This window comes from Tetranychus urticae, chromosome 1, assembly GCF_039701765.1.
Source record: "Tetranychus urticae isolate SD_2017Ah chromosome 1, NJAU_TeUrti_SD_1.0, whole genome shotgun sequence".
Lineage (NCBI taxonomy): Eukaryota > Metazoa > Arthropoda > Arachnida > Trombidiformes > Tetranychidae > Tetranychus > Tetranychus urticae.
The window spans coordinates 22752019-22767147 of record NC_142958.1 but is presented as its reverse complement, the minus strand read 5'-3'; the positions used below and the strand labels follow the sequence as shown (position 1 = coordinate 22767147).

The 15129-nt window shown below is 31.8% G+C and overlaps 3 protein-coding genes and 1 long non-coding RNA gene across 4 annotated transcripts; 1 reads left to right on the top strand and 3 right to left on the bottom strand.

The window, feature by feature from the left end:
* Nucleotides 1–275: 275 nt before the first annotated feature.
* Vkor (Vitamin-K epoxide reductase) lies at nt 276–1311 on the bottom strand. The gene is made up of 2 exons (XM_015929951.2): nt 964–1311; nt 276–835 (listed from the first exon to the last, which is right to left on the bottom strand). The coding sequence occupies exons 1-2, from the start codon at nt 1158–1160 to the stop codon at nt 517–519; spliced, it is 516 nt and encodes a 171-aa protein (XP_015785437.1). The 5' UTR covers nt 1161–1311; the 3' UTR covers nt 276–516.
* A 484-nt stretch (nt 1312–1795) lies between these two features.
* LOC149094784 (uncharacterized) lies at nt 1796–2537 on the bottom strand. The gene is made up of 2 exons (XR_016198151.1): nt 2351–2537; nt 1796–2240 (listed from the first exon to the last, which is right to left on the bottom strand). It is a non-coding gene; the product is annotated as an uncharacterized LOC149094784 (long non-coding RNA).
* A 4188-nt stretch (nt 2538–6725) lies between these two features.
* LOC107362275 (uncharacterized) lies at nt 6726–9833 on the bottom strand. Its single transcript, XM_015929298.3, has 2 exons — nt 7723–9833; nt 6726–7111 (listed from the first exon to the last, which is right to left on the bottom strand). The coding sequence occupies exons 1-2, from the start codon at nt 7811–7813 to the stop codon at nt 6837–6839; spliced, it is 366 nt and encodes a 121-aa protein (XP_015784784.1). The 5' UTR covers nt 7814–9833; the 3' UTR covers nt 6726–6836.
* Nucleotides 9834–10913: 1080 nt separating this feature from the next.
* Stt3B (catalytic subunit 3B of the oligosaccharyltransferase complex) lies at nt 10914–14978 on the top strand. Its single transcript, XM_015929386.3, has 11 exons — nt 10914–11248; nt 11543–11651; nt 11714–11912; nt 12148–12236; nt 12343–12508; nt 12588–13037; nt 13117–13370; nt 13471–13658; nt 13767–14226; nt 14306–14512; nt 14618–14978. The coding sequence occupies exons 1-11, from the start codon at nt 11052–11054 to the stop codon at nt 14690–14692; spliced, it is 2394 nt and encodes a 797-aa protein (XP_015784872.1). The 5' UTR covers nt 10914–11051; the 3' UTR covers nt 14693–14978.
* Nucleotides 14979–15129: the final 151 nt, after the last annotated feature.

Here is a 15129-nt window from a genome sequence, read left to right as displayed (position 1 = left end):
TTATTGAAAAACTGTTTGCATGTGTTCAAATTTTCGGGCTTTTTTGACAGAAGATTTCTTAATCTCTCTAACCACATGACATAATCAACTAATTATCCTTGGAGAAAATTCCTTAAGGAAATGTTGAGGTAAGTTAATTATCCAAGCATGAGACCATGAAAATTGGTTGAATTGTTTTCTCTGAATAAATTTGTTTTGACGATAATGGCCTCGAAGAGTAGAAACTAGAATCATTTGAGGATCACATCAAGAAAATTACAATTATTTAACATCAATGCCTTGAAAAACAAAATTTTAATTGCGAATAACATTGGTAAGTAAAAATAAATATTAACAACGAATGACTTGAGTACAAGATGATTGTTCAAATATTTCATTTGAGGAGCAAAAAAAATTCAATTCTAGATTTCTGTGGATTAAATAGAGTATGAATGAGCATAATGCAGTCAATAAAGGATTGAATATAATTTGGTGTATTTTTAGGACTGATTATTATTTTTATTATTGGTTCTGAGGTTACTCTTTCTTAGGTGAGGTCAATTTTCGTATGAGTCTTTTTCTTTGTATACTGAAGACTAGCAGGAAAAAATTAACTACATAAGTTGCCACACAAACAACACATAAATTGTGTAAAATAAAGTAAAGAATGTAAGCCAGGTATAAGGAAACAAGGTTAATTATGATTGAAATTATTAGAAGGAGGTTAACCAGGAAACGATCGGTTCCACTAAAATTGGTCACCAAAACCAGAGTTGTGTAAGTGAATATTCCATAAACTGGATTGGGTAGGTTTAATAGTGAATCTTCTGGCAGTAAACCAAGACCTTTGCCATACCTAAATGAATAAAACTTGCAATTAATAAATATTCAATAATGATCAACAAGTCAGGCAGAATGTCAATACTCATGAGAAGAAAAAAAGACGGAAGAGATTGACATGAACAAAACTTGGATGCAACTTACTTGGATAAGAGTGCAGCTGTACAGCTCACACCTTGACCGAGATCACAGAGCGGTTTGTAATTTGGATTGTTGGCATGTTTTATTTCTATGAATAAAGCATATAGAGAAATGAAGAGACCAGTGAAAACAGTTAGCGACAGACAGACAAGATTGCGATCAAGCTTTTTTCTTAATACTTTGTCAACTTTTAAAGTCATGGTTAAGTTGGGTGACACAAACAAATCACTGGACACTGGCGATGGGCAAAATTTTGCGGCACAAGATCCAGAAAATAGAGATCGGTCTATTAAATGATGACTGAGAGATCAAATGAACAGGATTCAAAAAAAGGAACATGAAAACATGTTATAATGAAATGCCAATCAACAGCATAGGACATATTCATGGAAATGATTTTGTATCAACAATGACTGGTAGAGACATCAAGTGGCTTTATAGACACCTACCTTAAATTTTATTTACTGTTATTTGCGATGTTTTGACTAATCATTATTGACATTAATCTTTACATTTAATACTGTTTACATAAATGAAATAAAGTGTAATACCGACTTAATTTATCCGACGTTTAGGATCTTGTTTTTGTTCTTTCATAAATGCTTAAAGATTATTTTCAGCATCAAATTTACACTCTCACATTACACTCAGACTAGCTGATTGTTTTTTATGTCAATCCAGAAACTAATATAACTTGAATCCAACTGATTTAGTATTATTATTGATTATATTACTTATGTTGAGTAGGGATGCAATTTTTACTTTTTGCTTTTGCTTCAAGTTCATTACTGAATGTATTTTATCATACCAGTTGCAATAAAAGTCCAATTTGAGATATTAGAAAATGAGATTACTTTTTTACTTTTAATTGAATTTTTATCATTCAACTCATCTAGAAATATGTACACTAATACACACTAAATGTACATAGTTTCAATCGATGGCATCGAACTCTATGGCTGCTATTTGCCAAAGGTCTATGCCAATATGTTAAAACAGCAGATTGAAAGTTTTAAAGCTTTCTGTGATTGGGTAAAAGGTTTAACGAGAATTTACTATCGAAGTAATTCATATAACAAAGTGAGTTCATGTGTCAAAATACATTCGAATTTGGCCGAGACTTGATCACAGTTGGCGAGGAAAATATAAAGATTGATGTAATTTCATCAAATTGATGGAGGGGACTTAAAAACCGACGACTTTAAAGTAACTCCTTCAGCTTTAGCAGCATGCTGGGCACTTAGAATGGCATGTTGAAATTTAGCAGCTTCTTCTTTATGCTATAAAAGAAATGGAATAAGAAACAGAAAGTAAACAAGATAGAATTAGAAATAATATCATGAGAGTATCATGTAAGTTGAATAGACAACAATAGTATCACAGTACAAACCTCAGGTGGTAGTTGTTTTGGATAGTCTCCTCTTGAATATCGGACAGCAAAGACTGTCAGTGCAATGGCACCTCCAAGATAGCCATAGTAACCTGACATACTGATGAATTATAAAAGCAACTACCAATTAAATCAGTAAATAAACATTAACACAATTTGATGATAAATTGACTGCGAAATAAGCCAAATAATTCAGCTAACGCCATCTAACAATTAAAAGTCCAATAGGATAGGTAGCATTTTGGTTGGCGCCATCTAATGGATTAACCACTTTAGAGCTTTTTGTGCAATAATTTGTTAATTGTTTCAGTAAAATGAATCTAAAGATCAGACAAAAAAGTCAAACTACACAACTAATTAGATTTGATTCAACAGCAGAACTTTCATCAAAATAGATAGCTTAATAAAATGTCTAACAATCTTAATCCAGTAAATTGTACAAAATAATAGACATTGATTATTTGATCTTCATACAAATCAACGAATTACTATTTTATTCAAGTTTTAAGAGGCATTTGAATATCTGTGTGTAGTCATTAAATAATTTGATCCTTTTACTTGTGTCCAGAACAATCAAGGTAAGTTTGGCTCAATCAATATTTATGGTTTGTCTTTTAAGGTGTTATTGCAAAGACGAAACAAAATTATCGAAATGCACAAATTGACACAAATTGGTGAAAACGGGTAAAAATTGATTCCGTTCAAGTTTAGACTCTGTTAGTTTATGAGGACATAAAATCTGAATCCATTAGTGCTTAATAGCACTATTCAATTAAATTCAATTTGAATGTCCAATATGAACGCGCCTTCGTGCCTTTAAATCATAATCATCATCTCTGTGAACAGGTTACAATCAATGTTCTCGCTTCGAAACACAATTAAGGACATTGTGTACCTTTCCAGATACTCTGCTAGGGGATCCAAGACGAAGAATAAGGTCAGTTAAGCTTATTATTAATAGATTTTAATTATCTGGAAAAAGACGTATTCTTGTGAATAGTTAATAGTCCCGACTAGCTAAATAGAAAGGCTGCTTAATCAAAATTATGTCAAGATGCTTCTGAGATCATCGATTATTAATTTAGTTCAGAACTAACAACAAACAGATTGATTTGAAACTTTGAGTCTCCAAAAACATAACACAGTCTTCAACAGCTTCAAATCATTTCATTTAGAAGAACCCAAAACAACCAGAAAACTAAACAATTAGCCAAGAAGATTGAAAGATGTTTTGCTGAAAAGAGACAGTTAACACAATTGTCGTATTGATGCTAAATTGTAAGGACATGAAAACTGAGTCCATTAATGGTTTTAAAAAGTTTCTTCGATCAACAGTTTTCGAGAAAATCGAGTCCAAAGTTGAAACTTCGATCGCGTTTTATTCCATTATGGTAAAAGATTTTTTCATGAAAGCCCATTTTACTGATGTCCATTTTGATGATTAATCAGACAAGGCACTTATTTCAAGGAATAAAACTTCCCGTTTTCTGAAAAACAGATCAGTTCGATTTTAATTTAAACGTGTCGCATTTCGTGTCTGTAACAGTTAGAGACCTGAAACTTCTAAATTGTCGATAAAATTTGATGGGCCACATCAAGTATCTAACGATTTTTCCAACTTATCTATAGTTCTCTTGATTTTGGCCATTGACCCAAAAACTTTAGTCCTCAATATTTCGAGAATAATAGTACCTACAAGCATCATTCTTTGACCAACCATTAGACTATATTATGGACTATGATATATTGACACATTAAATTATTCAAGATCCAACCAAATAAGTTATAGCATTTTATTACATATGTTATCAGATTTGAAACTTTGTTTATAAAAGTAAACCCAAATCTTAGCTGATAAAAAGATATTCCTTATTTATTTAATTAACTCAGATTCCATTGGGTATTCAATCATATCAAGTTATAGCCCATAATAATAGCTAATGTTTAGTCAAAAAATTATGCTTGTAGGTACTATTATTCTCGAAATATTGAGGACTAAAGTTCTTGGGTCAATGGCCAAAATCAAGAGAACTATAGATAAGTTGGAAAAATCGTTAGATACTTGATGTGACCCATCAAATTTTATCGACAATTTAGAAGTTTCAGGTCTCTAACTGTTACAGACACGAAATGCGACACGTTTAAATTGAAATCGAACTGATCTGTTTTTTAGAAAACGGGAAGTTTTATTTCTCGAAATAATTGCGTTTTCTGGTTAATCATCAAAATTGACATGAGTAAAATGAAGTTTTATGAAAAAATCTATTACCATAATGGAATAAAACGCGATCGAAGTTTCAACTTTGGACTCGATTTTCTCGAAAACTGTTGATCGAAGAAACTTTTTAAAACCATTAATGGACTCAGTTTATGCCCCTACAAACCCACCAAGTTTCAAATCCAAACTCGAAAGCCAAAGTTTCCAGCAATAACACTTAACATAAGTGAGTTTCATGTGAGTTGAAAAGCATCGTTTCATTAGATTTACAATGCATTTAATTCAAAGCATTAGTTTTAAGCAATGAAATCCTTCACAATAGTATCAGTCTTAAGTTAATTTGGAGTATCGTTCTCTCGCTCATATTTAGTTTTCATAGACATTAAACAATAAGAGACTTCGATCGTAAAGGTACTTTAATCTCTTGTTAAATCACGAATATGGAAGAAATGTCTGCTTGTGCTACTTCTACAGTATTAGTGCTAAGAAAGATCGGTTTGATTGACTGCTACTTTGTAGCTCTAAAATGAATCGATTTTTTGCAGCTAATTGAAAACTAATTAACTTATTAAAAAAATATTGATCCGAATTTCAATCAAACTTTTGTTAATTTTCTAAATTACTACATATTCTGTATATTAAATTGGCAGCTTTTCAAATAATATTAATGGTTTGGTATTTCTTGCACTAGATATTTCGACCCTCATCGGAATGAATATTTTTTTGACCGATGTCGCATAGCTTTTGAACCAATACTTTACTACTATCAATCTAATGGTAAATTGAGGAGACCAATGAATGTACCTTTGGACATTTTCCTGGAAGAGATTCGCTTTCATCAATTGGGTTCTTTGGCAATTGACAAGTTTAGGTCACATCCATGATGTGAAGCAACAATTATTTTGGCCAAATAACAAGATTCAACTCGCTAAATCTTGTGTTAACAGAATGCGATCGGTTCCACTAAAAATCGAACTAATCTGTTTTACAGAAGACAGAAAGTTTTGTGTCTTAAAATATAATAAAATCATTTTCTAATTGGCCATTGAAATTTACATCAGTAACAAAGAGTTATATGAAAAAGTCTGCTTCCATAATTGTACAAAAAGCGATCAAAGTTTCAACTTCGACTTCGATTTTCTCGGCAACTGTCAATAACATGAAATAGTTAATAGCACCAATGGACTCAGTTTTTACGTCATTACAAACCCACCAAGTTTCAACTCTTTACTCAAATGTTCGAGTCTTTGCCAGTACTTTTTGCATTACTTTTCCAAGTTTAACCAGAAAATTGCTTTATTTACCAAGATTGTGTTAAGATGAGTTTGTTTTGTTGAATAAGTTGTTGCTCTTACATTTACAGCCCGAATATCATAATCCAAAAGCGCTAATCAAGAGTTATTAAAGTGTATTAACGCAGAATTGAATTGAAAGAATGAAAGAATGATGATTGTAGGTTCTACCATATACGACAAATATTAAGTTTCGACTTTCTAACTCTTATGGTCACAGAATGCAGTCGATTTAACTAAAAATCGAACTTATCCGTTTCACAGAAAAAGTAAATTTCTATTTCTCGAAATAATTATATTTCTTGTTGATCATCAAAAGCAGGATCAGTTAAACGAGTTTCATGAAAAAATCTTCGATAATTGTAAGAAAAGCGATCGAAGTTTCAACTTTGACCTCGATTTTTTCGTAGACTGTCGATCGGAGAGATTATTTAATAGCACTAATTGACTCAGATTTTGTCTCCTCATAAACTAACAGAGTCTAAACTTGAAAGGAATCAATTTTCACCCGTTTTTACCTATTCGTGTCAATTTTTACATAACTGTGTCTTTTTAGTAACACTCGTGTTTCAACATCTTTAATCAAATTGTAAAAACAAAGAAATTGAGGTATTTCTGAATTTATCAAAGAATCTGTTTGGTATCCTCAATTCTGTAATCAGGTGAAATATAAATAAAGTTATGGGGTGCTTTACTGTTAATTGTAAATTGAGTGTGAGATTCAAACTTTCCAATTTAACAGTTTTAAGTAAAAGATATAAAATTATCAACTTTGATGTGAAAATGTTTAAATTGATACTTTTATGAGAAACTATTCAAAATAAAAAAGAGAGTTTGTAAACCGAGTTAATTGAAAATCAATCAATTGATGAATTGTTTTTAGATTTTACTTTTCAAGCAACAAAAATGTTATTTATACATGTTATAATTTGAAGTAAATAATAAGATTTGAAGGTTTGATTGAAAATTTTTAACCTTATTGTTTCAATTCATCAGTTGTGCAAAGTTTGGTATACAAAGTGGGTCTATTTAACTTAATTTTTTCACAATTTTTCTCGTGTTTAGCCTTAAAACTATCACAATTCATTGGATTTTTGGTTCCACATTTCGTATTGTACTTTTTACATGGCAATGGGAAGATGTGAGCTTCAAATCTTAGCGTTTTACAAGTTTCAACAACAGGACCTTTTACAATCAAAGGTTTACTTGTGACCAAAATGGGTTTACCTGTCACATCTTGTCCATTAATACCTGTAAAAAATAAATTTTCAAAAAATTAACAATTGAAGGGCAAAAATGGGTTTGTAAAAGGTTTGAAAAGGCCTGAAATTGCAACGGGTTTATCATAAGTTGGCAGCAAAAGATGTTAGGTTCGGTCATTGAAAAGCATGGCTACCAGTTGATTGTTTCATTACTTGAAGATGGCAACAAATGGTTAAAGTTAATCACAACGATACAATTGAGTTGATGAGTTTGTTGATGAAAGCTTTTCATGTGACTGTAAACAAGGGTATTTATGTGAGTGCTGTTTGTATTTTGTATTTAGGTAACTATGATGAAAATAAAGCAAACTTTCTGACAGATAAAAGTTAATTGTCCTGTTTATACACTTGACTTGAAATTGTAACCTTTAACAGGTCTTCGCCCTCATCATCCTTCAATATATTCAATCATCATTATTATCATTAACTGAGCTATTCTTGAACTTCATCTTCAAACCTTACAGCTGAAAGGTTTTTCAGGTCAAATAAAGATGATGCATGTAACAAACAATAACATTCATAATGTAATAAGACAACAAACAATCAAACAAAAAGATCAACTTAAACTGTTAACAAAAACAAAATACAAGCTAAACTTACCTAGTATTAAGAATCCAATGGTTAAGACTATTAAAACAGATGAATTCTGGTATTTCTGGTAATTGTTGCCTTCAGTGTTAAATAGATTCATGGTGAATGATGGTTAATTTTGAGGAATAAAGATTTAAATACAATTTATAAGTGATAAACAAATGGGTTGATTGTGATGAAGGTAAGTTGATATCAGGATACATATGCGATTGAGTTGTACCTTATGGGAAAACACTGTAACCAGATTGAAAAGGATTGATGGTAATTGATGAATGTCGATGATTGTTGATGATTATTAACGGTTATTGATGTGTTTGTTAGATTGCAATATATTTCACTGATTGTTTACATTTCAAATTGTTGACTGAATGCGTTGAAGTAAAGTGAAAGAAGTAAAATTGGAGTGAAAACTCCTTTTCATCTTCTTCTCGTCTTTACCAATCATCATCTCCCTCCTGTTACAATGTGCTGCCACCACATCGTTAACTTGCCGATTGATGATCATCAACTAATTGTTGCCTTTAATCATTTAATTTATCCCACGGATTCACAATGAAAAGAGACCAACAGAAATGTTTTCACTCAATGGGATCAAAGAGCAACAGAAGATGCAACAAACTGCTATTCATCATCATTATAATGATCCAGTTGACTATTTAAATTATCATGATATTTCAAGATTACCTGTTCATCTTGTTCAATCATTAACCCAATTTCATTCAGCATGAGGTAATAACCTAACCTTTGGGGTTTCCCAGTGAGAAAATAAAAGGATAAATAGATATCTCTTTTGTACCTTTTTATGTATATTTTTTGTCCATTTGTAGAGTAGCACAGTTGAAACATTTTTTTTATAATCCAACATTAATTCATTAATTTAGTTTGATGATTTCAATAAATTAATAGTGATTTATTATTGATCTCATTTACCATTTATAACCATTGTTTTATGATATTTACTTGAATCTGTTAACAATTCAAAGTGAAAAGATTACCGTTTTTACATTAAAAATTGTTTTGCTATTTTTTGTGTTAAAAATAGAGTTAACTATTTGGGTAATTACTTGTCACTGAAAAGCGAATCAGTTGCTTGTAATAAAAAAAGACATTAATGAAATGATTTAAAGTGATTATTTGAAATCTTTGTTAGTTTATACGTGGATGTCATTGTTATTGAGTTACAGTTTGATATTCTGGTTTTTTGGGTTTGTTTTCATTTTTGAATAATTCATGTAAAACGTAAATGTGATGATTAACCTTGTTCACAATATTGATAGACACTGCAAGTGCCATTTTGATCATGTTTCCATGAAAACTGTAAATAGAGGTGAAATTGGGTTTATAGCTGTGATAATTTCTGGAAGCAATAGAAAGTTATCAATTGAAGCGATAAATCAGATACAAAAAGGGTTCAAATGGGTAGACCTGTTGGAATAATTTATGAATCAATTGAGAAGCCGTGAGACGAGAAGCACTAAAAGTAAAAGTTTAGTTTCAAGTTCAACATGTTTTGTTTCGTGGATAGTTCATGAGACTTGGGAATGCTCTTTAGATTTTGGGTTGACTTTTGATAATTCAATGAGTTTAAAGCCACTGATTGAAGTCAGAATTGCTTCATTAAGTTCTTGAGATTGAAGATGCTTTTCGATTAATAGATTACAAGTCGACTTGAATCTCGATGAATACTTTGAGAGTGATCCTTGGTAAATCTGCATCTGTTGTGAACCGACATTCTGATTTTGAGTTACAATTTTTGAATACAAACGTTGACTTTTGCTTCATTGAGTTTCAACAGTCTCCTGAGATATTGATTAAATTGTAATTAAGACGCATCTTGAATAACGGTAAAGGGCCAGCCAGAGTATCAAAACTCATCACAATATCGCCTAATTTATAATTTAATCTGCTGGTGAAGGTGTGATTTGCTATTCGGGTCGTAACCAACCATCTCTAATTTACTCAAGTTAACCACTTCCTCAATTCACCAAAAATCAAAAGCATGTCAAATTAAAGTCGCCATAAATTTAACAATAGCTGATGTTGTACATTCGAGCCGTTTTTCCAATAAGTACCAAAATAAATTGCAAAATAGAGAGTTGAAGGGTTTAAAACTAGAACACCTGAAAATAAAAAAGCCAAAACGGTTGCGATCAGTAATTTAAAATAGTAACAATTTGTTACTTTGTGATAATGTTTTGAAGAAGAGAAGAGGAAAAACAGATTTGTTTTGTTCAATGGTTAAAACAAACGAAAAAAATAATTCTGAGCTTACAAATTACCAAGTTATTATCCAATAGTTAAATACGGAAAATCAGAATTGATATAAACTGTTGATTAGTTGTTACAACTTGTTACATCAGCAGTCAAACCTAAGTTAAATTTTAGCTTGTGTCGACCGGCCAGTCGCAACATCATTTAAGGTGCCGTCTACTCTTTGCTACTTACAAGGTACTTACTTACTTGTTGGGTGTTTTACTTACCCATAGGCGCTAGGCTTTATCCAGCTTAGCTGGGAATCCATCATGAAGGGAAAATGGATAATCCAGGGGCCTTAAGCAATACTGTATGTCGCCCTAACTCTGGATTTGAACTCTAATCCCAAGATCCAGATTACAACATATGAATGTTAGCAGTCTTATCGCCAATGATAAACATTAGCCTAACATTAAGTTAACAAAATCGAAGATTAGTCGCCATCTAACAAGAAATACATGTAGTACCTTTATGATCGCATTTAATTTTGTCCAGTTTCCTATTGTTAAGTGTCTCGGAAAACTAAATATGATCGAAATGGCGACATCTAAGGATTAACTTGATTCTGGCCTTTTTTTGTTAATGTAACCCTAGCCACTACTGTACTGTTATTGTGATACAGTACAGTTGAATTGTTGACAATGAATTTGTTAATCATACAAAAAATACACTAACTGCACATTTTTATAATGATTTCAAGTTCAAACTTTCACTTATCATAAATATGTCAGATCAAATTCAAGATTGATCGCTTTAAATTGATAATAATGAGAAAATAATTTTAATAACTTTAAGCAAAACTGTTGATTTACCAAACTAGATATCTATCTCCCTAGATGGCTCTGGTGAAAATTGCAGAAAACCATTTTTTCATTTCTTATTTAGCAACAGCCCCTAATTTCTAGTTGCGTGGTGTTATATTTTTCCATTGCTAAGTTAAAGAACCGGGGCTTGAAACCATGAATTATTACACATCACCAAAACATTAAATTAACAATTTTTTAATTTTAATCCTTCATTGCATTCTTTATAGTTGTTCCATAGGGATTTTAGTCAATTAACTAGTGTTATTGATTGAATAAATTATGTGTCAATTAGTGCGTTCTGCGTCAATTCGGGAACCCACTACTAAGAATAAAAGTAAATCAAATGATTCCCATTTATTTGTTCGTAAAAGTTTATTGAGATTCACGATTCTCGGTCTTGCCTGGGTAATTGCCTTCTGTTCACGTTTATTTGCTGTCATCCGATTTGAATCAATTATCCATGAATTTGATCCATGGTGAGTACAATTTACTATCAGCTGACTTTTTTATAAAATTTGTGGTCGCTATCTCTCATTTCATGTCTCCATCTCTGCTTTATAAGTGTAACATATCCTTAGTTGTCCCATTCTCAATCTTTAATCTTATTTCAGTGCTTTATTTTTCAATGTTTCTTATTGTTATTCCATTCTCGTCTCATTCATCTTCATTTTTTTCAACTGTCATGTCCATCTCTCATCTGACATCAATTTAATTTATTCTCATCTTTGCAAACCAAGTATATCATGATGTTGTCTTTCTTTCATGAACAGGTTCAATTACCGGGCAACTCATTATATGGTTAAACATGGCTTCTACAATTTTTTAAATTGGTTTGATGAAAGGGCATGGTATCCACTAGGAAGAATTGTCGGAGGAACTGTATGTAATTGATCTATAATAAATCTGCGGTCTCTTATTTGATTCCACTCGTTTCTTCACAGGTTTATCCAGGTTTAATGATAACCTCTGGTTCCATCCACTACATTCTGCAACTATTAAACATTTCTGTACACATTCGAGATGTTTGTGTATTTTTAGCTCCAGTCTTTAGTGGTCTCACAGCAATAGCCACCTATTTATTGACCAAAGAATTATGGAACGAAGGAGCTGGATTATTTGCTGCATGTTTTATATCCATCGGTGGGTGTCAATCTTGATTATCATCACCTTTTCATTTTGTTAGACTCTTCACTCAAGATCAGATTAGATTGATCGGCATTACGTTGCAACTTCCTGACTTAAAAAACATCATTTTTAATTTTTTTCTATTTATATAATCTTTGCCAATTTTCTATAGGCACAAGATTTTATTCCGTAGAAATTTAGAAATGATTCTTTTTTCCAAAGAAAATAATTCATTTTTTCATTTTTTCAGTACCCGGTTACATAAGTCGATCTGTCGCTGGAAGTTATGACAATGAAGGAATTGCAATATTCGCCTTGATGTATACTTATTACTTATGGGTATGATTTTTTAATTTTCACAAAAAAGCGAAAAAGGAAAATAAGAAAGCAAATTTAATCTAAATCAAATCAAACATTTTATGTGCGGTTTCGATTACTTTCCTAGGTGAAAGCTGTCAAAACTGGAACCGTCTTTTGGGCCACTTTATGTGCTCTTTCCTACTTTTATATGGTCTCTGCTTGGGGAGGATACGTCTTCATCATCAACTTGATACCTTTACATGTATTCTTCCTTCTTTTAATGGGAAGATATTCAACTAGGATCCACATCGGTTGGTTGATTTTGTATTTTACTCATTTTAAACATTTTTATATCTGCAAATATTTAATTTTTCTTTTTTCTCTTTCAAGCTTACACCGTTTTTTTCATCCTCGGTCTGCTTCTTTCCATGCAAATACCTTTTGTTGGATTCCAACCTGTTAGAACTAGTGAACACATGGCTTCCGCTGGTGTTTTTCTTCTGATCAATGCTTATGCGGTTCTCAAATATTTCCAATCGGTTATGACAAAGCAAGAATTCAAATATTTCTTCCTTACTGCTACAGTCAGTGTTGCCTGTGTTGTTTTCCTTGGAGTAGTTGGTTTAACCTATGCCGGCTACATTGCACCTTGGAGTGGTCGTTTCTACTCTTTATGGGACACTGGTTATGCTAGAATTCACATTCCAATTATTGCTTCAGTCTCAGAGCATCAACCCACTACTTGGTTTTCTTTCTTCTTTGATCTCCATCTTCTCGTTCCAACTTTCCCTATCGGTCTCTTTTATTGCATAAAACAAGTTAACGATGAGCGAGTATTCAGTAAGTTTTAATTATCAAAAAGTTTCGACGTTTTTTACTTTAAGACTGTTATTAACATTTATCTTCATATTCTTCTTAGTTGCATTATATGCTATTACCGCCTCTTACTTTGCCGGAGTCATGGTGCGTTTAATGTTGACTTTAGCTCCAGTCGTCTGCGTTCTTAGTGCTATTGCCTTTTCCGAGTGTTTCTATTTCACTTTACAATCAGATGACAAGCCAAAAGGCTCAAAAAAATCGATTCAAGGAGGTGATGATGAAGATCGAAGCGATCAAGAGGAAAGTGATGATAGTTCTACCGAGAAAAAAAGTAGTCGCAATCTCTATGACAAAGTAAGCTAACTAAATTTTATTGCTGATTTCTAGTATCAGCTAATTTCTTTTTGTATGATTATCTTTTTCTAATGGTCTTCTTATTTTATTACCAATGTAGGCTGGCAAGATACGTAAAATTAAACCAGATGTTAATAAAGATAATCAAGGAATTGGTTCTAACATACGGGCATTTGTTTGGTTTGGTTTATTTGCCATGTTAGTTCTTTTTGTTGTTCATTGTACCTGGGTGACAGCAAATGCTTATTCAAGTCCAAGTATTGTCTTATCAAGCTATGGTTCTGATGGGTAAGTTAACTTTAATTCTGTTTTTACTTTACTCATTGATTTATTTACTTACTTATTTATTTATTGATTTTGTTTGTTACTATATTTACCTCGAATCTTTTACTTCAGGTCTCGTGTAATTCTTGATGATTTCCGAGAAGCTTATTATTGGCTATCACAAAATACTGATGACAATGCTAGAGTTATGTCATGGTGGGACTATGGTTACCAGATTGCTGGAATGGCAAACAGAACTACTTTAGTCGATAACAATACGTGGAATAACAGTCATATTGCCTTAGTTGGTAAAGCAATGGCATCTAACGAATCTGCTGCTTACTCTATAATGAGGTCTCTTGATGTTGATTACGTTTTGGTTATTTTCGGTGGTGTCATTGGCTATTCTGGTGATGATATCAATAAGTTCTTGTGGATGGTTAGAATTGCTGAAGGCGAACACCCTAAAGATATTAGAGAAAGTGATTATTTCACAGAAAAAGGAGAATTCAGGGTTGATTCAGGAGGCTCTCCAACTCTTCTCAATTGTTTAATGTACAAATTAAGCTATTATCGTTTTGGTGATTTGCAGGTTTGTTTCACTGTCTTCTATTTTCTAGTTGAAATGATTGTCATTCACTATTGTTAACGCATTTGCCATTCCTATTTAGATTGATTATCGTGCACCAGCTGGTTTTGATAGGACCAGAAATGCTGAAATAGGTAATAAAGATATCAAATTAGAACATTTGGAGGAAGCTTATACAACTGAACATTGGCTTGTAAGAATATACCGAGTTAAAGAACCGTCAAATAGACCAAGGATTCGCTATCCAGATAGAAAATTAAAACCAAAAAATATATTTTCTAGTAAAAAGGTGTGTACTAATTGTTTAAAAATCAAAAATCATAGTTTGATTCGATTCGTATAATAAATCAATGTCTAATTGTCTTTTCTTTCTTTCTTTCTTTTTGAATAACAGACAAGCAGAAAACGAAAAGGAACCATCAAAGATAGGCCAACAGTTATTAAAGGCAAAAAGAATACAGCATCATAAATAGACTTAATCGCATAATTAATTCGAATTACGAGAAACTCTGAACAGCATGCTTCCTAATCTAGGAATCCTAGATGAAGACATGACTATTTGAGTGCCTCTGGCATTTTTTCCTATTTTGAATCGCAAGTTCATAGTTAATTTTATACATTTTTTGTGGTACCAATCTAAGATCCTCATTATCGACTGCTTAAAGAGCATGATGGAATAGATTTATTGAAATTAAATTAAAATTGAACAAACATTCGTTTTATTGTCTAAATCTAATAAATTAAATGGAACTTTATTTAAACTTTTTAAATGATTTGTTCACAATGCTATTTAGCAGCAACATTATTGGTGTCACAAATGTTGACTTGAACTTTTTCAAAAAATCAAACTACATTAAGTACTACTTTAAGTATTGATCGAATTGTTTATTAATTTTTGTTGATTAC

What these genes read in the sequence shown, in the direction of transcription:
- Vkor (XM_015929951.2), bottom strand. Translation starts at nt 1,160, where the DNA reads ATGACTTTAAAAGTTGACAAAGTATTAAGAAAAAAGCTTGATCGCAAT. An exon ending in ACAGCTGCACTCTTATCCAA is followed by an intron (nt 836 to 963) that starts GTAAGTTGCATC and finishes TTATTCATTTAG; the next exon opens with GTATGGCAAAGGTCTTGGTT.
- LOC107362275 (XM_015929298.3), bottom strand. Translation starts at nt 7,813, where the DNA reads ATGAATCTATTTAACACTGAAGGCAACAATTACCAGAAATACCAGAAT. An exon ending in CATTGGATTCTTAATACTAG is followed by an intron (nt 7,112 to 7,722) that starts GTAAGTTTAGCT and finishes TATTTTTTACAG; the next exon opens with GTATTAATGGACAAGATGTG.
- Stt3B (XM_015929386.3), top strand. Translation starts at nt 11,052, where the DNA reads ATGTGTCAATTAGTGCGTTCTGCGTCAATTCGGGAACCCACTACTAAG. An exon ending in GAAGAATTGTCGGAGGAACT is followed by an intron (nt 11,652 to 11,713) that starts GTATGTAATTGA and finishes GTTTCTTCACAG; the next exon opens with GTTTATCCAGGTTTAATGAT. An exon ending in ATCGTTTTGGTGATTTGCAG is followed by an intron (nt 14,227 to 14,305) that starts GTTTGTTTCACT and finishes ATTCCTATTTAG; the next exon opens with ATTGATTATCGTGCACCAGC.